Source organism: Aquila chrysaetos, chromosome 9 (genome assembly GCF_900496995.4).
Source record: "Aquila chrysaetos chrysaetos chromosome 9, bAquChr1.4, whole genome shotgun sequence".
NCBI lineage: Eukaryota > Metazoa > Chordata > Aves > Accipitriformes > Accipitridae > Aquila > Aquila chrysaetos.
In genome coordinates, this window is record NC_044012.1 from 16,180,001 (window position 1) to 16,206,990 (window position 26,990).

General features: G+C 44.8%; 1 protein-coding gene across 4 annotated transcripts in view; it reads right to left on the reverse strand.

The window, feature by feature from the left end:
* Positions 1–26,990, reverse strand: part of ZNF423 (zinc finger protein 423) — a 238,302-nt gene that overhangs the window by 148,224 nt on the left and 63,088 nt on the right. For 3 of the 4 annotated variants that reach the window (XR_003924933.2, XM_030025260.2, XM_030025259.2), the window contains 2 exons: positions 17,858–18,058; positions 13,783–13,863 (listed from right to left, as the gene is read on the reverse strand). Coding sequence is in view for 3 of the 4 variants with exons in the window: in XM_030025260.2 (XP_029881120.1) it covers positions 13,783–13,863; positions 17,858–18,058 (282 nt within the window). In the remaining variant the exon portion in view is untranslated. The remainder of the gene's footprint in view (positions 1–13,782; positions 13,864–17,857; positions 18,059–26,990) is intronic. The other variant, XM_030025261.2, reaches the window with a different exon arrangement.

A 26,990-nucleotide genomic window follows, 5' to 3' on the forward strand; every position in this document is an offset into this window, starting at 1 on the left:
AACTCAAAGTGAGATTCAGCTGCAGCCATCAGTTTTTGTCTAAGGTTGGTCAAAAGCAAAAGAAATTTGATTTCTGTGTACATAACGTTGGAGGGGGAATAACGTCTCTCCTTAGAAGAGACTCTGTATTTTGAGTTATCTTTGAAAGAGAAGGTAGCTGGGAGACCTGTAATTCTCTCGCGCATATGCAATGCATGTAGGCAAGTAAAACATCGATGTGGTGGAGGACAGGGTGAATAGGTAAGTGCATCATCCAACTTGTAGCACTGGGCAGCAGACAAGCTTGTCCACTTTACTACTTCCAGAGGAACCGTTAGTCACTCCTCCCACCTATTTGCAGCAACAAAATGAGAAAATGCTGCTCTTCAGCTTGAATAGATATGTATTTAATTCAGAGAATCTAAAGATGCCTCCAGAGGAGCTACGTGGCCCAAATCATTATAGCTTTGCCTCTTACCATGATGTATTTTGGAAAATCTCAAGCCCCAGAACACAACAATTGGAAGGAGAAGGAGGTAAATCACAGGGTGCTGCTTATTCTGACACGTGGTAGGAGGAGGGAGAGAGAAAACCCGCTTGAGGATGGCGAGTGGGAATACAGGATAAGCAGGACAGCCAGCCTCCCCTTGACAAGCATGCAAGGGAGTTGGCTGCCTGCCCCTCCAGGATCTCCAAACACATCAAAGGCGTGAGGTGGTTACAGGCCACTAAGACTTTTTCCACCCAGACCACTGATGTTAAAGGGAGGGTTCCCTGCCTCCTAAAAAGCCAAGAATTTCTTGCTAACAACAGACCAGCAACATTTACTTCAAGATTTCTGTTCCCTGTAAAACCAGAGAACATATACTTTGCTTTCCTCTTCCACAGACTACACTGAAAATGTCAGAAAACAGGACAAGCTAGCTTATAAATAATTGCAAAGCCCCTCCTGAAAAAGGTTGAGAGGGAGGTGGGATGAAAGCTCCCAGCCAGGAAAGCTGGGACTGCCAAGGAGCAGAACAGAAGAAGGGCAAGGACAGTGTGTGATATCCCAGCTCCATCTGTATGCAGAAATGAAAGGCATTGAGGAAAATATCAGTGCGGGTTATGGCAGGCGTTCCCAGGTGTGGGGAAATCCTTGGGGGAAGAGCACCATCAACAGAAAATACAGCAGACCTTATAAGAGACAGCTGACGTGGCAGATCCTACAAAAGCTTGTCTGCGGTATCTGAACGTCTTTTGTTCTCTAGCCCCATTCTTTCACCTGGCAGCTCACAGATGAAAAGACCTGCGAGATGTTCCTGTCACAGGAGACTTTTCCTCAAAAGGGTCCTAAAAGGAGGAGGGACCCGGGTAACGCGGGGTCCACTACGGGGGATGCGTGGCAGAGGAAGCTTTACCCTTCTAATAACGACTCTCCTACATTTCTGGAAATTCTCCCTAACCCTATCCCCTCGCTACCTGCAGAGTGATAACAAAGCCAACATTGTCCATCAAGTCTCAATCTGAAGTGACTCATTTATTCTCAGGAGCTTTGTGTTCATTTTTTTCAGCCTGGCATCCTAAGAAAACAAGGTTTATGTGATCATATTGCCTGTCATATGTCTTAACTGTTTGTCCCTTCCTATTAACTTTTGAATCACACCGGACTGGGGATAGAGCGCTCCGAGAGAAATTGAGTTCCTCGTATAGAAATTGAGTTTCTATAAGATTGGCAAACCTACCTTTGATTGGGTAGGACAGAGACCCCAGTTCATGTCTCTGCTGAGAGCAAGGCTAAGAACAGAGTCAGCACTTATCCCTGCTCTTGGGCCTGTCCTAGGCAATCAGCACGCGTGTGCCACCCGGCCGGCCAGCACAGCTCGTGCTGCTTCTTGTCCTGCTTGCAGGCAGAGGATGGGAAAAGGAGATGAGAGTACTCTATGGGGACTGGGGTCGGGTGGGGGGCTGAGCTGGACTCTACGACAAAGAAACGCAACATCATAGCGAGTCTGGCCTCATACATAAGAAAACTTGTTTTTTCTGCCAAATTGCCTGTAACTTCGTGACACATCATCGGGGACAAATGCCAATATTTCTCAAGTACTCACTGAATCCAGTACGCAGCCACACACAAAACAGCAACCAGTCGGAGAGTTCATCCATTAGATTTGTTGCTACAACTTCTTCTTCCCTTTTGCCTAAGTACGGCAAGCAATAGGAAAGTCACAGCGAAGTCACTTTATAACCTAACGTTGCCACTTTCTAGGTCTGCACAATTAATGCAGGGTGTCTTGAAACAAGTAGAAAGCGTGTGATGAATCAAACGCAAGTACTCTGGAAACAGTGCTCCCGTAAGACTGCAAGGCTTGGCTCTCAAGTGAGTTTGTGACATTGGTAAAAAGCAGCTCTCCACCCCAAGTGTGCTCTGCAGGGGCGTTTTCCTCTACCTACGGACCAAACTATTGATTTCTAAGGAAAAGTGAAGGAACAAAAAAAATGTCCCTTTTTCCTGTAGCACCACATGATAAATTTCATTCGCCCCATCCTAACTGCTTCTAGTGACAGTGTAGTGTTTGTCTGAATTTTTAACAGATGTTTCTAAGTACTCTTGACCACTTCTCTCTCCTGAGGATTTCTGCAGTGGGATAGCTCTAGATAGTAATACAAACAAAGCTTGTATGAGGCTCTTGGGGATAAATCTGTAGACACTGCATCTAAGATGGGTGTGGGTATGGGTCCAAGCCTTATGAAACTTTGTAAATATCCTCTAAAGACTAGCAAGCTGGACTGACCCTGCCTGCAGATGTTTTTGAGCTTACCAGCCCCACAGTCGAAAGCAAGACAGCTTACAGATAACTGCAACACTCCTGAAACAGCCCGACAGCAGGATTTAAACCGAAAGTTATAAAAGCAGGGATATACTGGAGCAGAACAGAATAATGCAAAGGATGATGTGTGGTGGTGTAACTCCATTTCAATTCAAAATACCAAAGACGCTGCGAAGGGGATCAGTCTGGGCTGAGGCAGAATTTCCCAGATGTCAGGTTACCCTCGGGAACGAACACTGGATTCACTTGACAGGTGTGAAGGTACTCATGCAGGCAGAACACAAATTGCTTTAAAAAAATAAAATCTCTGCTTTCATTTTAAAAGAAAATGAGTATCTTGTGCTAAAGCCTGGCAAGGAGCAGTGACATCCGCCTGAGTTTGTACGTGGCCTGAAACAATCAGCTAAAGCATGCTTATGGCTGCTAGTTTGCATTATCAAAATGTAACCATAGCTATTTAATACCGAAATGAAATCTATTAAAGCTATTGTCGGTGTTCCACAGCAGCTGAAACTGTTTTTTTAAAAGGTCAGTCTACTAGCTGGAGAGTGAAAACAAGCAAGGCGGCTGTGCCAGCCCTTAGGATGTGGCTGCATCCTGCAGTCTGGCTTTGCGTTCCCTTAAATGTCGGGCAAGAAGCAGCAGCGAGGTCTCGGCGGAGCCCGCGTGCCCTGCCAGCCGCGGGGGGGACGGACGGACGGCTCCGCTCCTGCGGGGGGGCACACAATGGGACAGCGGGAAGCCGTGGGACGAGCCCGCACCGGGCCCCCACGCATGCCCCCACCACAGCACGCTGCACCCTACTTCTTGCCGGGGCGGAGAAAGGGATGGCTGTAGAGGACACCACTTTTCTCTACCCCATTCAGCTTTGTGGCGGCTGTGTCATTCACAACAATACCACAGCCCTCCCCCACCCCCAGAAAAACCCATAAAAACCCCAACCTGAGAACCACTTCCCCACAAATAGCATAGCAGAGCTCCAAACACCCCCACCGCCAGCACGGACCGAGCATTTGCTGTCATCTTCTCTATTAGCATTTCTGTTAACCCTTTTGTACGATCATTTGACTTGGTTTCAAAATTCCTCATTCTGAAAAACACTTGTTAAATATTGGCCCTGACTGCTACACAAAGTGATAGCTTGGTAGTCATAACCCACAAGATATATTTAGCTGCACAAACTCATCATCAATGGATTTTGAAAGCATTGTAGCCAACAGACTGGAAACCACATGCAATACAAACACATAATAGAACTTTTAATGTGCAAAGAGACTAAACAAAAAGATCCTTGACCTTCTTGCTTTCCCTTGCATACCATTATCCCCAGCGAGACAGCAAATGGAATGACGTGGAGAGCAACAGCTACCATCAAGCAACTTCGGAAGCCAATTTCTACAGTAGTTAAGCAGTTAATGGCGTTAATCAGAATGATAACTTATTAAATTCTACATTTATGCAAATAGCATTTTGGCATATCACACGGAGACCTGAGTAGCAGAGCTCGCCAGGAAAAGGTCCCAACATCTTTTACATTTGCTGGTTTGGTTTTTTTTATACCATGTAAAACAGTGTCCGCAACGGTTGGCACATCAGACAAACCACACTTAAATAAAAAGCTACAGTCGCAAATTAATCTCTATCATCCCAAATAGATTAATGAACAAATTGTTTAATTCTTAACCTTTACGGAGCAGAGATTAATCTCTACAGCTAAATCCAATCTCTGTCTTTATCTTTTTAACAAGAAGTTGACATTTCTTATAGAGCTTCCTAAAACAGGCAACATCTACTGAACAAAGAAAACAGCAGATAGCCCTAACTCTCTCCATGCTGCAGTAGCTAGGGTATCTATAGCACAAAAATATAAAGCAACAGAGTAGTTTATGGCTATGACTTGAAAGGACATTATCTGCATGTGATGAGACGAATCAGGAAAGCTGCGGTTTAGGGTAGGCAGAACTTAGACCAATCTTAGTTTTGTAAAGCCTGTGTGGAAAACACTGTTTTCCAAAAGAAATATCTGGCAACTTTTTGGCTCTGGGTTGCATTTAAATTCAATGAGGATGGAAGATGCAGAGAACTGGATGAACAGCTATGAATTGCACTTTTAATTGCTTTCAAGATGTTAAAAAGAATATCAAGACGTGCTTACGCACGCAGTTTTCCCCTTTGTTGGTGCTGTTGTTTAATAGAATTAAATTCTGCACAGAATTTTACCCATTCTTTTAGTTCATTCTCTGTCTTCAGGAAAATGGGGTGGGAACCACTTGCTGCAGGATGTTGTGCAAAATGAGTAGTTCACCAATTGAAATTGTACCTCTATTTTGAAAATCAATAATATTGCTTATACACAAGCCCTAACTGTTGATTTATTGATGTAGATGTAAATATACGTGTACCTGGGTACCTTCTCTTTGGCTGTGCAAAGCCTGCAACACAGAATGTTAAAGTATCTCTGGAAAAAATAATTGGCCTTTTTTCTCCCCTTTGGGTACAAATTTCTGTTTTTAAATGAATGTGCAGGTTTCCTGTTGCTGCATGAAGCCTTCATTTCAAAATACCAACTAATTCTAGGTTTAATTAAAACAATGTTTTATATCACAAACGCTGCGAGTTTTTTTTACAGCACATATCTTCTTTACCTTAACATGATTGCTGGCTATTTACAGAAGAATTTTTTTTTTTAATTTAATGAAATAATTCAAAGTTTTACAGCAACTCTCTTTATGGAGTCAACTTATGCAAGCACCGAAGCCTTTCCAGAGAAAACAGGATTCTCCCCACCTCCCTCTGGCTTTTCTCCCTACTGAATGCCATGGCCTTCACTCAACCAAAGGAAATGAAAGACAGACTGAGACAACAGCATCACGTGGGTGAAGGTCAGATTGATTTTCAGCTGTGTGGTGCTGTTTTATCACCCTCAGGACAAAAGTTAAGCCCTTCACTTTTTTCATGTCTGCTTTAACAGAGCAACTTATTTTTTTTGAAATTTTGGTTGGACTCCATACCACCAGAATTATCAAGGATAGCCTAATTTAAAACACTTGTGGAGATCATCTTCCTCAGAGTAAAATCCAGAGCAGCCCACACACCACAACATTTCTATCCACAAGTTTCCTCTATTCCCTATGTACAAAATAGTGGCTCCTTGAAACTACTGAGGTTTCTGCAGTGACATTCGCTGACAGCAAAAGAAGAGTGGGATGCAGCTGCCGGCTGTTCAGCAATGATCCTGGGCACAGGGAGAGGAGCATTTGCTATCTCAAAAGGGGCAAGTTCACAAATTGTTTTTTCTCCCCATCCTCCCGCCCTCCCTCCCTCTCCCCCCTGCCTGGAGTGGTCGAGCTCTCCGAGAGCTGAGCCTCCCGCCTGTCACTTGGTGATCCGGACATGCACGGCCAATTACTGTGGCAGCCGCTGGAAAAGCAGACAGTTTTGCTAACTCAGATTGCACTTCTCCCAACGCCAGTACCACTCACAAAATCACTCCCCCCAACTTGCTGTAAGGACTGGCTCTCCTAGTTTCTCTTTTAATTAAGACAGATGCTCCCCCAAAGTAATGATGTTATTTTCAATACAGCCTATTTTAGCTAGTCAGGTCTTCAAAACTGAACTGATTAACATAAAATTAAGGATTTCGTACATCATAGATATGTATGTGTATACCTCGTTATTGAGAGAAAGAGCATCTTCCCTCCTGATGTTTGCATTTCCAGAGTTTAAACTGGGAGCCAGAAAACTCAGTATTGTCTCATTTAAGCTATGAGACAAGAAAGTCCTACTCTGAAATAGGTTAAATTTGCCTTATTTCTGTGAGGAATGCAACAGCATTAGTGACTGCCTCCTAAAGATGACAGTTTATCCTCCATAAAAAGCAAGGAATACTATCTGCTCTATTTCTATGTACCAGAGGCTCCGGTCAAAATCAAACGCGGTTACGCTGGATACCATTAAAACACCTAACAGAATACAATTCCTACATGAAACAGCTCTAGTAAAACAAACCATGGCAAGCCTCTGTAAGAGAGGAAGGAGTAGAGAAGGGCTGTAAGGTGAGACCAAGCAGCTACCCAGGTTGGATCCGGATGCAGTTTGAATGCAAATTAAATAATTTGCTAGGTTTTGTGAACAAAGATTTGACTAGCATACTTCTTTAGCTCATCTGAACCTAGCTGAGACTGCCTCCGAAACAGGACATGCAGCAGACTCATGGAGCACCTCGAGGAGATCTGCAGATGCTGGTCCCCATGGGATGGTTCAAGGAAGGCTCTGCACCTGTACGGAGCCCCAGGGAAGAGCCGGCTCTGGGACAACGGACAAAAGAGCAACCGCAACTGAGAGTAAAGGAGAGAACAGTAACGCAGTAAGGTGTAACTTAAATGTATAAACTGTGAAGTGACTCAGTTACATGCAGGGCCAGGAAAGGGCAAATGCCAGCAGAGCGTCAGGGAAAAGACTGCCACGAGCAAGATGCGAAATGGTGGCAGTCCAGAAAGAAGCAAGCAAGGAAACAGCCTTTGAAGAGGGAGCCCACAGGGACACCAGCACAGGCAACAGGGAGAGGGAAGGGCAGAGAGCGGTCACCCCGAGGAAACAACCAGAAGAACTCACAAAGGAAAAATCCCATGCGATGCAGAGACAGACCACAAGCTAAGTATTATCATAAATGTTAAAAAACTGTCCTAGTGGCATGTTGAATTTTTGGCTGGTTTTGGCTTGGTTGGTTGCTATGGTTTATTGACGCAGATTGAACAATGTAATTCAAATCTGCTTAGATGACTCTTGGAGTACAGTAAATCACCTGCATTCAGTTTTGCTCACAGAAAATGAACACAGGTGTATATATTTGTATTTCTGTAGACTGCAAGGTCATAAAGGGAATTTATTCTACTTCCGTCTTTCCAAATTTTCTAATGAATAATTAGTAGGTGTAGATTTCTAAAATGACCATTTAATATAAATTATATCAAATCTCATTTATTTTAAGAGATATCATTAAGTATAAAGTCTGCATGAGTGAACTGAGTTCACTGTAGAGGAAATGACTGGGAATTACGTTCAAAAATCTATTCAAATGTTTAATGTAACAGATTCCCTGGAGAAAAGCAATGGGCTTCTTCAGCCTTTCCTTATGTCCTCCTCAGCAAGGCTAACAGTAATTGAGTACCAACATAAGGAGGAGCCAAAAAGTCTTTCACCATTACGCTGAGAAAGATTTTCAAGGAAACCTAAAGAAGAGATGGACCCACATGCTAAAAAAATGGTGCCTTCAAGAGGAAGCTCGGCCCCACGGTTACATGTGTCACCAGCAATAAAACCCACCTGGATTAAAGACCTTGGCTCTTCCACCAATTTCATGAATGTCATTAGGCAAATTGGTGAAGCCACAGTTAACAGTAATTTTCATCCAAAATAATTCAGGCTGTTAAGGGGGAAGGTGTTGAATTCTCCCCCAAACCCTGACCTCTCAGCCCCCTCATGTTGACATAAGGCTTGTGCAGCTCCATAGGGCACCAGATCCGGGAGCTGCGTAGACTAAAAATTAATTCTTTTAATTATCAGCAATGTCAGCTCCCAAAGACAACGCAAACCTTGTACCAGCATAAGGTAGGAGATGGAAGGAAAGAATACCCCTTCCAGTAACAGTCAAAACTTAAGCCAGATTAGACTGACTGACTTCTTAATTCCATGGTGATAAAAATAAGAATAGTACTTCCTTGTATCAGAAAGGAGTTGCTAGTCTAAATGTTTAAAGATTACAAAGTGCTCAAATGCCCTAGGAAGTATTTAACATGAACAGACCAAGTGCCTTGAAAACCCCCAATCAATTTTTTTCATTAGTTAAGACAATGAAAGCTGGTTGTAATAAGCAAGAAGTTTGAATAACATTACCTATATTTAATACATATTATTTAACTGAAATTTCTACTGAATATATTTACAACAGTTTTGAAGTGAATATGAAATTATGCAATCTATTTTAAAAATTCACCTTACGATTAAAAATACCTATTAAAATTACTTAAATGAAACAGCATTCAAAAGGTACATACTTGTTGCCAAAGCTTTGAAGAAAGTCAGAAGCTGCTTAGACCTCTGGTGGAGGTCTTCTGATGTGCAAACCCAGCTTGGAGAGCAAAAGCCTCTCCAGCAGGTGCAGGGAAAATATTTCCCTTATTCAATTTATTTGACTGGATCAGTCCAATAACGAGTTTGTTCAGAACAGAGAAACTATTTGGCAGACGATCGTTAATTTGCTTCTTGCCAGCCCAGAGTAAAGAAAGGCACGAGACCCCTATGGAGAACGCAGGCACCTGGTTGAGGTTGTCCACGGGAGGCCACATACCTTGGTGGATCCATCCTGCTCACAAGGGACTGCTGTGCTGCATGGGTTCGGGCTGCTGGCCGGCACGGAAGACACCACGCAGCCCTCCCTCGAGTCGGCACTTGAGGCGGGCCGAGCCCTGGGCTCCCGGACCCAGAGGCCACGCAGAGATGCTCCAGCGAGCGCTCCCAAAGCCAGCCAGCTGAAGAGGACCAACCCATGCTGGCACGTTTCCCTAAAGCCAGCCGGCACCGGGGGGTGGAGGCTGCTTTCTGGCTTCCCCAAGCCTGGAGCACAGTTAATAACATGCCAGCTGTATCTGCAGACAAGCCAAGTTTAATGAGGCTACAACAAAAGCATTCAAATATGCACTACAGAACTTCTGTGGGGATTTTTTTCTAGAGCTTGTTTTAAAAAAATGAAAGATAGGAATTCTTGACAATGTTTGTACACACACTTCCTTTATTTTTAATTGATTTTTTTAAAAAAACACTTATATTCTACAAATTCAAAGAAATCAACATTAGAAAGACTTTTTTAATCCCACTACTTCCAACAGCAAAATTATGTTGTATGATGAGTGCTTGAAATGCACTGCTGGTTGCTTTTTCCTTAATAAACATTGAAGTCTTAATTGTTTTTCCCCTACACGGCCAGACACGGTCTTTCTGTCTGCCAGGTCTTCACACCAGGACAAGTACTATCCCTCGCCTCCTGCTCAGGAACCAGGACAGGCACACAAGCGTGACCGCATCTCTAGCGCTAGTGATGAAGGAGATACCTTACCCACTCGCTGTCCTATCAGCCGTGCTTTACCATGTGCCTCAGTCACTTACTCTGGGTCAAGATACAGGAGGTATCAGTAAGAGGATTGCAAATATGGATTTGGAGACAGCGGAGGGGGCAACAAAAGAAGTCTGCTCAGGCATGAGTGGGTGGAGAAAGTGGAAAAGGGACAATCGCTCACCGTCTCCTCCACCAGAAGAACCGGAGGGTATCAAATGAAAGCGGGTGACAAAGCTGAAGTGAACAAAAGGGAATACTTTCCCCAACGCGTAATTGAACTCTGGGTCCCCGTCACAGGAAATGCTAAATGCATACTTTGCTTCAACAAGAAACTTCAAAATGGAAATTCATGGAAGAAGATTGTCTGTGGAATTTAAATAAAAAGCACCAAGAAGTGCCCAGATAAATTTGCTGACAGCTAGAAGAATATTCTGGGGAAATGGTGCTATGGGACCATCAGGCTGGCTCAGGACGGCCATCCTTATATGAAGACTACTTACCCAATGGTCTGCTAAGGGATAGGGGAAGAAATCGGGGAAAAAAGCAGACTTTCAATGAACCTCTCGTTCACTGCTCACATCTGCAGCCTGAAGATCTTGACAGCTCTGAATCCGCCAAGGCTGTTGATAGGGCCAAGAGTTTTGTCCCTCAACAACCCACAGGAAGGCAACGCGCGCCCTTCAGCAGCGCCGTAGCCACAAACAATCTACGCTCTTGTCCGTCTGAGACAGGACAACCCCAGCACATCCTCCACCGAGCTCTCTAAGGCATTATTAAAGCCCACTTTATAACAAGCACGCATCTGTTGTAGTCTCCAGGCTATCCTCACTGCATTTCTGAATTGAGTTTCACATATTGGGTTTTGTCTACAACCTCCTCAATGCTGGGACCTGCTAAGGGCAGCAGCGATCCTCCTTCCTGTGGGCACGGCTGCCCTTGCAGCACTCGGCAGGCTCCGGCCCTGGAAGGAACCTTTCCACTGCAACCCCTCCCTGCTGTTTTTCAAAAAACATTCATTATTTACTTATATTTCTATAATGCTGAGAAACAAACCTGCCCTACGCAGACCCACGCAATACTCCCTCTGCTGCAACACCACGATGGATTATCCTTTGCAAACAGAAATCTGAAGCAGGGGGGAGAAGGGGAGGTGGAGCTCGGGCACCCCTCGTGCCCCAGAAGGGCCGCGTGAGGCCTGGGGAGGTGCAGGGGGCAGCTGGACGGGCTCCCGTTCCTGAACGCAGGTCCTGCTGCATGCGGGAGCTCTCACGGCCAGCACCTGGCAGCTAGCTCTCGTTTCGCAGCATTCGGGGTGCTTCGGTCTTTGTTCATCTCCCCACTTCCGATGCAGCAACGTATCGGGAGCTGAAAGTGCTGTATCAGGAGGCGAGAGTAGCTTTTCAGACAGCCAAGTGCCAAACTGTTCAAGACTTCAAAAGGACATTCGCTTTCTGTAAGAAGCCTCATTTAAAACATGCACCCACTTTCTCTTCTATCCATTTTCATGTATACCTGCGCTTCCTTTGCAGACTACTTTTTGAACTAGATAGAAGTAGATGAAAGAACTCAATTAAAGTAGCAAGAACGAAACAGTCCCTTGCCAATACAAGCACTCTAACTTGTCATCCGCAACTCCTCACTGGGCCACGTGTTTAAAAATGACAGGGAAAACGTTCTTCCTGTGTGAAAAACATATGCTGCTTGAGGAAAGACATCATCATTGCTAAGAAATGTTTGTGCACCCTCAGAATGCACAGCCGGGCCGTCCGCGATGACTGCTGGCTACGTGGAGGCTGAGAAAGGGGTAGAGATAGCTCATTACCTCCCCTCCTAACCGGGGGTTTTGGTTACATGCAACCAAACGGCCCGCAGCCGTGCTGGCAGCGCTCCTATCTGCACGCGCAGTGCCTGGTGCTGCCTCCCCTGCCACCGTCCCGGAGGGACCCGGCACAAAGGTGGCCGCGGCGATTTGCGGGGGGCGGCGCTTGGCGCACTGGCACGCTCTTATCGGCGAGCACACCGCCCGGCTCCTCGCGCCGGCTCCCGCGCGGCTGGGGATCTGCCGTGGGCTCACCGCCGCGCCCCCGCTGCGGGAGACCCTCCGTGAGGCCGCAAAGCAAATCCCGAGCTGGGTGTTTATGGCGAGCAAACGTTGTTTTAAATTCAAGTGGTCCCCCCCCCCACCGCGAATCCTTACAGGCACCGGCACACCTGCGAAATCCAAGAGACCGCCCGAGAAACAATCGCTGAGGCTCAGCCCCCGCTAACGCCCGCCCGTGCCGCAGGGCTGAGCGCGGGGCCGCGTGCCTCGGCCGGAGCAGAGCAGCCCGAGGGTCTCACCTACCTTCGCCTGCCGGATGACCCTCCGATCTGCCAGATAAGCAATGCTGTTAGGGAGCATAACACTTTGGACAACTTTCACACATGTATGCAGTACATTAAATGCTACGCTAAAAGCGCCTTCGCAGGCAGCCCCCACTCGTGCCAAACGCCCTGCGTGGGTGCAGAGCCAGTGCTGGCGGCTCAGGAAACACATTGCACAGGATGCACTGCTAAACCACTGTATTGGCAAGGCTACCATACGCCTTGTTTGTCATCAAATTTGCAACTGTGCTTCTGTTTGATTTCAGATCCAAATTCAGATATGGGAATATGGTTTATGTTCTATGTGATAAATGCATATTTCACTGAGCACCTCCGTAGAAAGCCAGGCAGAGCAGCACCTTATCAGCACACTAATTTTCTGGTATGCGTAGGCAGAAGTCCTGGAAAGAGCCTCCTCGCAGGCTGGCTGGCAACCTCCAGGTAAACTCAAACACCACCTGTGTGGTGACAGCAGTCAGGGGAGCCGGACCCTGGACCGGCTTCCAGCCAAGCGTACCCCTACAATAATCTGGGGTTTCAGAGCTCTCAGCACTGATGGGCACAAATACTAACTACAGGGAGACAGGCGAAGCACCTGGCCACCGCGGCCAAGGCGGCTGCCCCTGCACCTGGAGAGGGGATGCCCGGGACAAGCTAAGGACAGAGGCCTGCGCTCGGAGCCCTCCAAGTGATTGACAATAAAAACACTGCCCCGGTGCCCATTTTCAGATCTAGACAGCGAGAACTGAGTTCTCCAGGGAAAATCCATGTTTTTACAGTTTGTGATATTACTGAGTTTTTCTGGTGCCAATTTTAAAACACTGCTACAACCTCTGGAAAGAAGGAAAACTGCATTTCAGCACGAGAACGTAGAAAAGAACAAAAAAAGGAAACTTGTTATTTTTTTTAGCTTGAAACACTAGTCAGGTTAAGAGAAAGGAGCAGAATTCTGGCAAGGACAAGAGCACTCAGACTGAGCCACAACACAGTAATTAGGGCCAGTAGGTCATTAGAGACACAGCTGTATAAACTAGGTGTATAATTAAGTTTCCACACTGCTTTTTCACAACTGTATTTCAGTTTCTTTTGTGGAGGACAATCAGTAATTCATTAATTTAAAGATGCAACAACAGCAGCAGCAAAAAGACAGAAAATCTCTGACTTGCCAATCAGGTGCAGCCAAAGATTACAATTTGGGGGAGGGCTAATTTTGGAAATACATGTAAGAAGTCTCTCTTTGTCAGTGGGAAGTACAAAGTGCCACCTGACAAAAACATTCATGAGACGTTGTCACTTGTTGACAAGCTGCCGTATATGGTTTTCTGGATAAGCATCCCGCATATACGGTCGCATGGCGATTATAATTCTTGTAGCAGGTGAAATACAAGAAAATGCAAAATTATACACTAGCATGAAACAGTTACAATACCTCATTTCAAACGTAAGCCTAGTGTACAAGTTACAGGGCATTTAAAAGGAGCAACTGCAAGACTTTAATTATAAACTAGTTCCTACCGTACAGTAGTTTAGAAAAATCAGCTGCTTCCAAGCTGGCAATATCCATATATAGCTCTGCTGCTGTTTGAAACAGACAACCTGTAAAGTTATCAACAACAGAAGAGGACCTCATGAAATGCTCAGAGACCCCACCGAAACCTACTTCTGTCCGCTTCATTGACGTGCTAATTTGCTTTAAAACACTCTACATTCACTTGAGAAACTGAAGGAAAAAGCCTACATGAGGCTATTCTGATCCATAGGAGGAAAGGGGTGACATGGGTGGAGGAAGCAAAAATAACACAATAAAATACTGCAACTAAACCCAGACTAACGCAGGTGCATTAAAATACACAAGCAAAATGGCAGATCTCGTGGCTTTTTAGCCACTTTTCATCGGACAACAAACAACTCGGCATTAGCCACCAGTCAATGATATATCACAGAATAGTTGCTTGATGTATGCAGCCTCTGGTGCTGGCTGGAGGGCACAGTAATTTGTAAATCCATGTGCAATTATTTACTCTTGTCACTAATGCTATAAGATAGCATCGTGCTACAACACCTATACTGTAACAGCAGTGTGCAAAAAAACGTGTAAAAAAGACTGCACGTGATGCCGATGGCAATTACTTAGTCTTCTCTAGTTAAGGGGATGTGGGATACCAGTGAGTTTTAAATTCGTTTTAAAAGCTTAACACATCCAGTGTATACACTAGGTGTTTTTATTTATTCTCGGAGTATTTTTCAAGATGCTGGCTACTTGTTTAAGGCACTATTTCCAGGACTGCTGCAGGAGAGCTCATTTGTGGGGGCAAGCTGGGAGACAAGGGAAGACATGAGCCGGTAAGGAAATGTGATGTTCTTTCAGTACAAGCTGCCCCCATTTAGACCCTTTTCAGATCCCCGTAGACACTGGAAACCTACAACCTGCAATCACAGACATCAGTCATGAGCAAAAGGTATAAAAGGCACCTAATTCTGTCAGAAGGAGAACATCTCTACTACACTGACATCAAAAGGAATGCCATGCACTTATGCTACCAGAGATGTCTAGATTTCAGCAGTGTTTTGTCCTCAAAGAAACAAGTCTGAAATACATGAAAAAGCAAGGGGGGAAATGGCTGTTTGTTACCTCCTTACATGTCAAAGCAGCTGCGTTCAAACTGTATTATAACTTCAGCGCACCGTAATGAATTTCTAAGGGATTCCAGTGAAATAGATGGTTTATCCTATTCTTTGGAGTGATCTCTTGTAATCCTGCAACACTCCTGAGCTACAATACTTTCCTAACTTCAGTATCCCAAAGGAAGTCATTAGTTACGTTGTATTATCAGCCTGGTGATATTATCACTACAAATATTACCTGTATTGATCTGGAGCCATGTAGACACGACTGAAAACCCTGCTTCAGATTAAGACATGAAAACCTAGCTTGCCAAGAGGTCAGGCACTGCATTACAACCTCAGATGTGTCAGGCAGGCATTATAGGCAAAAGGAGCGCAGGGTAACTAAGGACACAGTTAAATAGCTTATTTTGTGGGGTAAAAAAATCTTTAAATATACCACACTTCCTAATGCGGTCTTAGATTTTTACCCAGGTAGTGCAAGTCTTTTCAGATGAACTGAACAAAGACGTGCATTTTTGCATGCTTTCAACAAAAATTCTCACGGCTATCAACCAACCTGGTGGACCTGAAAGGGTTTGGTTTGGTGGGGTTTTTTTCCTCAAGTTAAGGTATGTAAATATCAAGCAATATTCCAGAGTGTCTTCATGGAAACATTCTTATTCCAGAATATATGAGTGCAATCTTCCTATTTACTTTAAATCACTTCAGGACACTAGATTAAACTAAATAGAAAACAGACACTCTTGTTCTGGAACAAGGATATCCTCACATGGAGATAATTAGCACCTATTTCATGTATATGCAGATAGTTATATGGTGCCTTTTAATGACAAAACGTCTCTGTAAATCATCAGCACGTGTGAAGACAGTAAAAGAAGATGAAATTACGCTACCTGGAATCAAAAATTAGCAATGGGAATACTAACAAATTATTTTGATATGTCCCCAAAAATGTTTATTTTTCTTAGTCTCACTAACAGAATATTATGTTGAGGATAAATAAAAACTGATGTGTGAAAACACTGACTGTATTGATACGAATAGCATCTCTAGGTTGCTATGTTTTAATGTATATTTGCCTCAGGAAATATATTTGCCTCTTCTTCATAGCCCTGTCGGTCACCAGTCGTAACCTTACGTTCCTCCTCTGGAGTCCCCGCCAGCAGCACCCGCTCTCCTCCGCCCCGCTCCACTCCCCCAGTTGTGCCATTACAGCTGTTTGGGGGACCACACAGTGAACCAGGCCCAAGCAGACACCTGGGCTAAAAATAGCCTTTCTTTTGGTGGGGATCACCCCCAGCATCACGAGCAGCTGTACCAGCACAACTTAGGAGGCAGGGCAGCGACGGAGCAGCGGCCGCCCGGGGAGAGCTGCTGGAGACATGCCCTGCGGCTGCCCGCCTGCCCCGGTGGGATCCTGCCTGTCCCAGTCCCCATGCAGGATGGCGTCGGGAACGACTTGTCCCTGCGGCTGCTCCTTTGGAAAGGACCGACGTCCACACGGGCTGTGCACCTCGCCTCCCAGTTTGGAAAACAAGGGTTTTTCTATTCAGTGGCATTTTCTTGCTTACTACCCTGCAGTAGAGTACAGCTGTCCTTTGCAGACGTCTCAGGCCAATGCCATGGCTGTCAGCTGGCCAAGAAATTACCCTGCAAGAAGTAGCCTTTCAATTTTACACACTTTCAAGTTTGCAACCTATGTAGGGTTTAAACGAGAGCCCAGAGCAAGGAGCCCTGGGGGCCGGCATAGGACTGCAATCCCTATCCACCTGCAGGCTGGGGAAAAGCCCCAATGTCCCTCTGTCCTTCCTCCCAGCAAGCAGACGGGAGCGAGAGCGGGGGGTCCCCTCCTCCGCAGACCAGAGCGAGACAGGGGAGGATGCTCTCGGGGTGGGAGTCAGACCGAGCCAAAGCCCCCACCTGGCCCTCCCTCCCTTGCTGTGCTCTATTTCCTGTATTTTTTCTTGGCTGAGCATCATTTTACTCATGCCCAAAAAGAAGAGCAGAAAACATGGACTAATTACCACACAAATTAAGTGGCCAGGGAGAAATACGCACTCAGGGGAAAGAGGATGGGATACTGCTGCATCACAGGAGAAACTAACTCTCCTGCCCTCTGCCAGCCTCAACCTATCCGTCTGCCATAATAGCAACTACCTAAAAATATTTTGTACGAGTGCAGAGGAAAAAGTGATGGCAGAATATGCAATTCCAGGAAGGTGAAGGATGAGAATGTCTGATTTAAATACATATGAACACTCCCCTTCCTAAGATTTTATTTAATCTTTGGTAAAATCTGCGAAGCTTTTTACTACCCCCATAAATCGGCTTAGCGTGCTCTGCAGAATACCTGCTGCTACCACCGGCCATGCAAAGGCAGCCATGTAAAAGCAAGATATGTTGCAATTGTTCACACCAATGCTCTGAGCTTGTTCTTACTTTACAGAAAGTAAAATCAAGATCAGCGTAGGCTGATGCCGTCCTCACTTCCATAAAATTCAAAAGGCAATGCAATAATAACCTAGGGAGAACAGTGTATTTTTAGGGTGGGATTATGAAACTCACACTATGAATTTTAATCTCAGAAATCGTCATGTTCTTTTATGGGGTTCAGAGGCCTTTCTTCCTGGGAGTTTTGCACACTTCAGTCATTTAACTTTTTTAATCTTCCTACATTTGGAGAGAGGGAAAAATACCCTGCCTGAAACTTTTAGCATTAAAAAAACCCCCACAACATTTTTGTCTAACGTAATTACTGACAGATTCCAATTGGAAAGCTGTTGCTTTTATTTTAATTTTATTAAAGGAGTGAACAAAGGCTACCCAAGACACCACAATAAAATTACATTAACTGTAAAATTACATTATTAATTCTTTAATCTCACTTGAGGCCTCAAGCTGTTGCTATGTCCAATTACCCAGCTAACCACCTGTCAGAACTGTAAAGCTAGTTTAACATTACCTCCAGGACAGTTGTGTGCCCTGTGTTCAGTCAGGTCTGCCAGTGAATCGAAGTCCTGCTGACAGTTATCGCAGGTGTAAATTGACTCATCCTCCATGTCTTCATCTTCCTCATTTCTCTCTTCCTGGCTCGTCACACTGTTCCTCTCTTCCAGGGCCCGGCTGTCCTTCGCTTCACTCTCCAGCTCTCCTCCCAGGCCACCTGCCAACAGCAAGAACATCCTCTAAGTTTGAGACATCTGAAAAATAAGAGCTTTAAGAAGGATGTTGCACTTATTAAGATACATTTAATTACAGCCACTCTCACATTATTCCCGACACCTTTCATTATATTAATGTGGTTTTTATATCATGCGGTGCAACAATTCTCAACTGTATTCTCTGCTGCTTAGTGCGAATCCTGCAAACACTCTCTCCTAATCTTCTCTGGTGGGTGTATAGCGGGAGCCTCTAACTCTCTGTCATATAAAGTTGTTAGTGTTTTATCACTTAACCAGATTCTCAAAGCTTTAAAAATTGGCAAGATTAATTACAGCCTGCAAAGAAAAGGCATGTGCTGAATTTTAATTCTCAATGCTCTCCTCTCCCCGCCGCCTCCAACCCCCAATATTAGTAACGACAAGAAAAAAAAATGCTGTAGGTGAAGACCCCCAAAGCACATGTATACCCCAGGACTTGAGAGGTCCCACTGAACTAACGAGAAGCACTTTGCCGGGCAGACGAGCGTTGTGTTGTGCCGACCTAGCTGGGAGCCAACGGCATTCCATCTGACCTTCAGGTCTCAGATATTTTTGATCTTCATCTGTGACCGGAGCGTGGGCTAGCACAAACACCTTTCCAAAAAACCCACAAGTTTTCATGCACGTTAGCGTACAGGGAGACTGAGCTCTCTGGCAGCGCCAGGAGCACCCCGGTGCCGGGGGGCCGTGCGCCCCGTGGCCGGGCAGCTGGCTCTCCGCTGGCAGTGGGGTGGGAGGCAGGGGCAGCCGGCCACGGTCAGTCCCCCCAGCGTGCGCCCAGTGGCCTGGCACGAGGGATGGGCTTGCAGCCACATCCTCGCGACTCCAGGACACCCCCTTGGCCACGGTGGACACCCAGGCATGCCTGAAGCCAGCCGCGCCCAACGGCTCCACGCAGCACTGTGGCCGACCCGCGCTTGGGCTCTCCGGGGAGGCAGCAGAGGTGAAGAAGCCCTTCTAAGTCCCTGTTGCCCTCTCAGCAGGGAAAGCATCCATTAGACATGCTGGCCACGCTGATGAGGCTTTGGTGACCAGCTGAAACAGATGCCCGTGCCTCTTCCGCACACGTGCCCCACCAACGCGGGCGATACAGCTGCACCGTTTCACCCGCCTCCGCGAGCACTCGCACACTCTGAATACACCGTGCTGGTAAGACGGGAACATTTGAGAAATCATCCAGCAAAGTGAAATGGAACTGCAGGTTCTTCCAGCAGAAGAGATCATCCCGCACTGCGTGCCGGCTGACCCCGAAAGCCCTGGAGCTGCTCTCAGCCAGGCAGGAGGGAGATGCCACCTTGTTGGTTCAGGATGCGTTTGGGTTTTAAGCCATTAAGGAAATGCCAGCAAAGAGAGAGATGAATTGTTTCTAAAATTAAATCAGCGCCAAAAAGATTAAGGACAACCAATGCTGAGAACGTGAAACAAAGCTGAAAAATAAAATTTATTAAAGATGAAAACTGGTTACCACAAGCACTGCAATTCAGACACACATGTTAGTAAAGCTCTGCTACCACTATCCAGCCAGAGCACATTTTATACCATCTTCTGCACTGCGCACGATAACATAAATCAACCCGTGTAAAACGGTCTGCAGTTTTCCATGGAGCACTCGTAACGTGACGTACCCTTCGAATTGCAATGGAAATATTAAAAAATCAATGCCTGCTTGTGGCGTATCACAGCATCCTTCTTAGCAATTAACTGATCTGCACATTTTCAGGTTGTTTTACTGTTAAATTATACATACATTTCTACTACAAAATTTCCATTAAGGGCTAGATATAAAGTTCGTCTTAACAAATCAGATCTACCACTTACACAGCAGTAATGAATTTAAGGATTTGGTTATAAAAAGTATCGCTCACTAAGCTCTCCATATTGTAAGTCATCATCTGTACTATGTTTATTCAATAAAATACTGTTGGCTGAACCTCATGCTTTATAGACTTTTCCTTAAATAAAAATGTATTGTAATGAAAAAACCCACATGATTCTGGTTCTCTTTATACTACTGCTTCACGAATAGTAAGTCACATTTAAAGCTATGCTAGCTTTGCTTTACTTCACACATCATTTAATGTACATATTCAAATTATCACTTACATTTTGTCATATTTACTTGGCACACCTTTATACAGTCTCTCATCCCAGACTGCAGTCACAAACATTTTAGCTCATTCAATCTTTTTAAAGCCTGTATGTCCTGCAGACTTGATAGTTAATAAATCAGGATGTCAACTCTCTGGTTTTATAAGACAGAAACCTATAAAAATAGTGCAAGTATATAAATCTAACCTAAAGAACTGCCACCTGCTTCCATGCCGCCTGCCGACAAAGACCTCAGGGAAGCACTTCTGAACCGACTTTGCCACAACCTGAAGAAGAAAGTTTTTAGGCAACTTTGGGGAGCTTTAAGGGACCTTCACTAACATTTTTAGCAGAAATTTTCTCTTTTGACAGTTAACCTAAAGACCAGCTGATCTGCTGAGTACACTGTGACAAATTCAACCTTGGTTTTACTCCAACACTTCGTGACTACACCAGGGATAAAGCTCTTCGACCGAGTCCAACAATAACAAATAATTTAGCACACTGCTTTAGGAAAAATAAATTGTACAATGTGAGATAAGAAAATAGATTCCTGACTGCAAAGCAAAATTCCAGAAACATTTTTTAATTCCCCGTTGAATGGGAAATCTGATCCTCTAGGCAACTTTTCAAAAGCGTCGTTGCTTGACAGAGTTGTATGTCAAATAACACAACAGCGAATCTTGCACAAATTATTTAGCAAATGCAGCATTGCTTTAAAATGAGATATTTTTTTTTTCTGTTTTCAGTGAGTTGAAGGAATTGTACATGTCTGCCACGCCTCAGTGTTACTGTCCTTTGAATAACATGGTCTTCAGATTCCTCTGCCGAGCAGCGTGCTTGGTGCTTGCCCTGTAGAAACCAAACACCGCCCAGAAAAACTGGGGGTGTTTCTTGGTTTTTTGACCTTCGTCTCCACTGTTTTGACCACAAGCTGCCAGTGGGGGGTGCGGGGTGCGGAGCGCGGGCGGCCCTGGGGAGACGCTAGCTCCTTGCCCGGGGAAGCAAAACAGCCAGGGAGCACCAGGGCGGTGATGGGAATGGGTGGTCCATCCAGCAAGGAAAAGCTTCAAAAGCAGCCCAGCTGCTCCTGCGGTGAGCTCAGTTTCCCTGATGAGGACAGCAGGCCACGAGCATTCCTCGGGAACTCATTTCTGAGGAGTTTTGCTGTGGTAGTTCACAAATTTAACCTGCAATTTTCCTGCCGGCCAGAACTGCAGGAGCACCCCACCCCAGCGCAGGCGGGCAGGACGAGTGCACGCGGGCACAAGCACGCTGCCGAAAGGTTTTGGGTCACCACGGGAGGCCAAGGCACTGCTGGCACCGGGAGCAGCTGTGATTTTGGGGCTGGGCCTGGCTCTGAGGGGACACGTCCGTGTGTTACCACACAAAGGGGCTTCTTGGTGGCCAGAACTAATGGCACCTTCTGAAGCCTCCAAAGATCAGTGGCTACGTTGTAGCATCAAGCACATACAAGTGTATTTACTGACACAGCTAATTTTTAACATGGTCTTGGATTTTAGTGAACTTAATTCAATAGTAAGTAGTTTCTATCTAGATTGCTAAAAAAACCCCAATAATCACAGTTACCGACCTGCGAGGAATTTGTGCAGGGAACACCTCTGTGAAGGCGGCACAGCACCACGGGCACACGGCTCCCACCCGCCACCGGGACGCTGGTACACAGCACAAGTGTATGGGCAAACACGAGCAGAAGGGAGCTGCTGGCACTGTGTTTTAGGATAAATGATCACTAATTTATTCTAATGTGGGGGGGGAAATCCCCCTGCATTTCACAAAGGTGTTATTAGTAATTTTTAAATGAACCTGCCATCTCTAATGATGGCTTTAACAATTTTCTTTTATGAGTAAGAGAAGAGACAAGTTGAGGGATCAGCCTTGAAAGTACACCTTACTCTACCCAAAATGTCAGGAAACAGATTTGGGGGGCTTTTTGTTTTTCTTTTCTTTTTTACCTTTTTTTTTTTTCCCCTGTAGCATGCTGGAAGGCCTGCAGAGCTTTATACAAGAAGAATATTTTACCCTATGACCTAAACAATCTGGCCAACAGTCAAGATTATGTTATTCTAATTGCCACTAAAGTTAATGTTGTTAATGACTCTTGGTTTTTCTGTAAAAGCCAGCTTATGCTCTAGAAAGCTACTATTTCAAAGGGGACATAGCAAGAACTGGGAGTGTTCCTGCCTGACCTGGTGGTCCAAGGAATGTGGCAAACTTGGCAAAGCTGGAAAAGCAAATTCCCAAAGGCCCGGCTTGAAAGTTGCAGTCAGTAGAAATGCCTTCTGAGCTGTGTTCAAAACAGCTCTGTTACAGGAACAACGCGCTCCTAAAGCCAAATATTTGGAAACAGATTACATGTACCATGTTCAGCTTGGGCCCCACTGAAGTCCAGAGCAAATTTCCACTTGCTTCAGTCAGAGCGGGATAGAAGGCACCACTGCCAGGCTGGGGCTGTGCTCGGAGCTGAGTGTGGCAGAGCCTCAACGCTGGACCACAGTGCCAGCCCGGCTACCACGGCAGCAGCAAACTGCTTTGGGGACTTCAGTTAGGGATGCAGGACTGAAAACACAGGAAGGTCAGAGCCACACGGGAAGTGATGCTGATGCCTACCTACAATTTCCACTGAGACACACGGAACGGGTAACACTGTGCAACACACCGGCCAGAGAAATTAAAAAAGGAACAAACCTCTTAGCTTATTTTTTCAGCTGTGGAATCAAATATGGACAGTTTAAACTTTCTATCTTATCAGCACGATACACGGCAGGCAAGCCTTTCTGTCTGTGCCAGTAAATTTTCTGGGGCTTTTCTTTAATAGTTTTTTTTTAAGCCTGAGGACTTTTTAAAGCTGGGATTTATTTTAAATCTAGGATTGTTCTTTGGAACACAGTATTTAGTGCAGGGTCATGTCTAGCCTTAAACACCTCCAGTTACAGGGCTTCCATCAAGAGTTGTTTCTTTACAGTAGGCATACAATGATTTAGTGCTAGACAGCACTTCCTATCAGAGCAACTTTGCCATGCAGAGCAACAGCTGCAATCTACAGAGTGCTGTGCAAGTCATTGCCTAAGTGTGTACACACACGTGCACACACACTGCCCGGGTCGGAGAGCTGGAAGGCAAAAGATAAAATGAAGAGGGAGGAAAGAGGCATCTCTTCAGTTCTCTGCCTTGGTCTAACGAAAAAAAAACCGAAGGTCTCACAAAGGGCTATGATAATTCCTAGAAGTTTTCCAGAGCTGCAGGACAAGTAGAAGGAAATGGCACTGAAGAAACAAAAGCTAACGGCTGGAGGAATGACGGGTGGTGGCACACAACTGACACCTCGGGGGACACGGCGGAGCCCCAAGGCGTCCACCCAGGGGTGCGCCCGCCCAGGGGTGCAGCCTTCCTGCCCCACAGCCGCGGGGCTGCCACTCAGCTCCCCGGCAAGACAAAAGGAGAGGAAATTTCATCTATAATTAGGAAGTGAGAACAAAAGAAACAAATGACTTAAAGGAAAAGCCTAATCTAAACGTTCGTTAGTAAACATCGAGCTCAGTGTTAAATGCCAAATCAGCGTGGGGGAGGTCTCTACTTTTATGTGGTTTGTTACATTTTAGCGTTGTCTCTAGCACTCATACAGCAAGAGAATCCAAAGTTCTCTGTCATTTGTGGTCAAAGAAGAATGAACAGAGGCAAAAAAGCCACTAGAGTTTCAGTAATTAAAACACAAACCAACCTCAGCTAAAATCTTCCCACAGGATGAAAAGTCTTGGCTTTGCTGGGTAGCCCCATTCTGCGGCTCTTCAATATTTCAAACAATGTCATTTTTTAGACGCTTGCATCTTGAACGCAGGTATACGTGTGTGCTAACTCTCAGTGGGTTAGGGCCCTAATGTGAGCCACTGTAACCACTGTGACTAGACCCACGCAAAGCAGCCAAAAACCTGCTCTAGTCAAGCAAACCAGGTCAGAGAGCATAGATTTCATCCAACCCCTAGGACCAGGACCAGGTATCAAAGGCAGCTCGTTCTGCACATCAAATCATTTTTACGTGCATCAAAAGCAAGCAGGTTTGGTGCTCTATCATGCAGTGCAGCATAGGTCTTTCACACAGTGTCAAACCACATGGGGTAAAAAAAAAAAAAAAAAAAGGTGCCTAGCTGAAAAACAAAGAGCCAGGAAGGATAATGGATGAAACACCACGGTATATTTATGCAATGTCAAATTGCACGGGATGACTACAATGACAGAGCAGAGTGAGTGAAGCACAGGCTGCCACGCAATCCTGCCGACGCTCAATCCCCACGTAATGCTCCTCGCAGGCTGAAGAGATCTGTGCATCAGATCTTGCCTTCTCTCAACGAGAGGAAAAAACAATCATAATACCAAAAAAATTATTTGATCCAGCATGTAGTTAATGGTGTTGGCCTCCTAAGACTTACAACTTAATAAAATTGATCTCACTGCAGTACTGTAATGAAGAACAGTAGGATAAGGCTACCCTTGAACCATGAAAATTGTATATTGTTACCTCCTCGTGCCCTCCTAGGGCTATGGCCGCTGCAGCCTCTCCAAGCTGTCATTTGTCTGACTCTGACAGCAGACTCCACCGACAAGCGGCAATGGTGGCTACGAGAGCTTCTTTTGGAAAGACAAGGGAAGAGTGCTCAGTGCTAGGTATGTCTCTGAATAATAACCCACAGGATAAAAGCACAGATTATACCAATAATACAGTTTTGTGTGAAGTGTGTTAACAATAAAATATACAAAAGTCAGAGACTTTAGGAAGCGCACATTGTAACATTTCACAACAGAGTCTTATTACACACCAGTATATATTAAATCATATTAATTTCTAAGTAGGTGGACAGTTCGCAGCATTCTTCTTTAACTTAGCAAAGAAAAACTATTTTGGTAGGGTACTGCACCTCCTTGTACATCTGCTTCTACACGTGCTTTAAGAGAAAGGGGTTCCAAGCTAAACGCCCAGTAATAACTAGCTAACTGCTGCCAGTGCCTGCACCGCCGCTGCCTGCTTCTGCCGACGTTGCACCGCTCACAGAATTGTTAATGACAGCCCTGCACACCCCCCCCAGCATCCTCCTCTCAGCATCCTATTAACTTACTTACACCGACATTTCATAGGGAAAACGTTCATCTTACTTCACTGATCGGATACAATTTTCTCAAATTAGCAGCTGCAATGTTTAAGAAAACCTTAAGTGTCTACCCTGAGTTTAAAGGCACAGAAAGAGCTGGCAGGAATACGCGGCAGAGGACTGGCAGCTCGTTGCACCTTCCTTTGCTGTAGCACAGTCACAGACATCACACACAGAACAGATAATGTATGTCACTTGTTGCCTCGCGGTGCCTTCCTCCCACCTGAGCCCACCTATATCCATTTATGGTTATCTCTATATGGTATAGAGATATATTATACATATATTTTTATATATATGTATGTGTGGTATAATTGCCCTGTTTTCTCCAGTGAAACCAAGACTTCGCCCCGTGTTGTTCTGCCTCAGTGCAAACCCAACCTCACTGCTGGTATGTGCATAGTAACTACCAGAATGTATGTATATTTATACAGGCAGTCATGGCTCCACATTCTCTCTAAACCAGTGTAACTATTTACACCTAGCATCTGACCTGAAACCCACCGGCTTTGCTCAGTCAACGATTTTTACATCACGCTCGCATACGCAAACGCACCCTACAACCCTGGTTTTCTTGGATTTCAAGACTTCCGTAGTATCCTTTAGTCAACATGCTGGAGAAACCTTTTATTAAATGCTGCTAATTTTTTTATTGATCAAACTGTGAGCCATTTCATTTTCCATTATAGCAGAAATCTCCTATAGGAGCATTCAGATTAAGTTTCTTTATTCTGTCTCTAGTAGCATGTCACTTTTAATCAGTTTTTAGTTTCATTATTGCTTAAAAATTAGAAAGCAGTTTCTCTGTTCTTTATTGCTTTTTTTAAGTTTAGTTACTGAAGGGTTATTAAACTTGGAAAATATACAGACAGGCATAACGTGCTAAATAAATTCCTCACTGTCTCTAACCAACTTTAACATTAGCTTTTTTTATAATTTTTAGGTTTATTTTCACTGAAAGACTGCTTGTAATTATTACTCATGTTCTCCCCAAACACTTATGTTACTAAAGTGTGAAATGTCTTCTAACACAAAGACAGTTCTCTGGGAAGTAATTACAAAAATGCATTCAGGGGCAATAATTTTATATTAACTGTCAGCAGCATACATCTTCTGAAAAGGCACTTGTTATGAACGAATTATTTGTGCGGAATTTGAAGGCACTGAAGGCGAAGGAAAACTGCAGAAACGCATTAAACTGAAACTCCAGCTCCCTCATCAAGGGTCAGTTTATGCTTAAATCATTACCTTGAAGGCAACCCCACACCTTCCAAAGAGTCTATTAGAAAGACAATTTCAATTTATGCACGAATTGGACACAGTCTCCAGTTTTCGGCGTGGAACAATTTACACCCCCTTTTTTAAGGAAATATCTGAGCGGCTAATCAAAAAGATATATCTGAAAATTACGGGCTTCTATTAACCTTTCACTGATGACACTAAAAATACTTGCTAATGATTTATGGGCAGTAACAAAAATAGTGGCCTCAAAACTGACCAGGCACATTAAAAAGATATCTGCGTCTGTAACGGCTACAAGAAAAGATTTAATGAATATTTCATAGTAACTTCTAGCCTGTAGGCTAATCCCTCAGTCCTTAGGAAGGCAAAATAACTCAGTGAAATTAAAAATTAAAAAAAA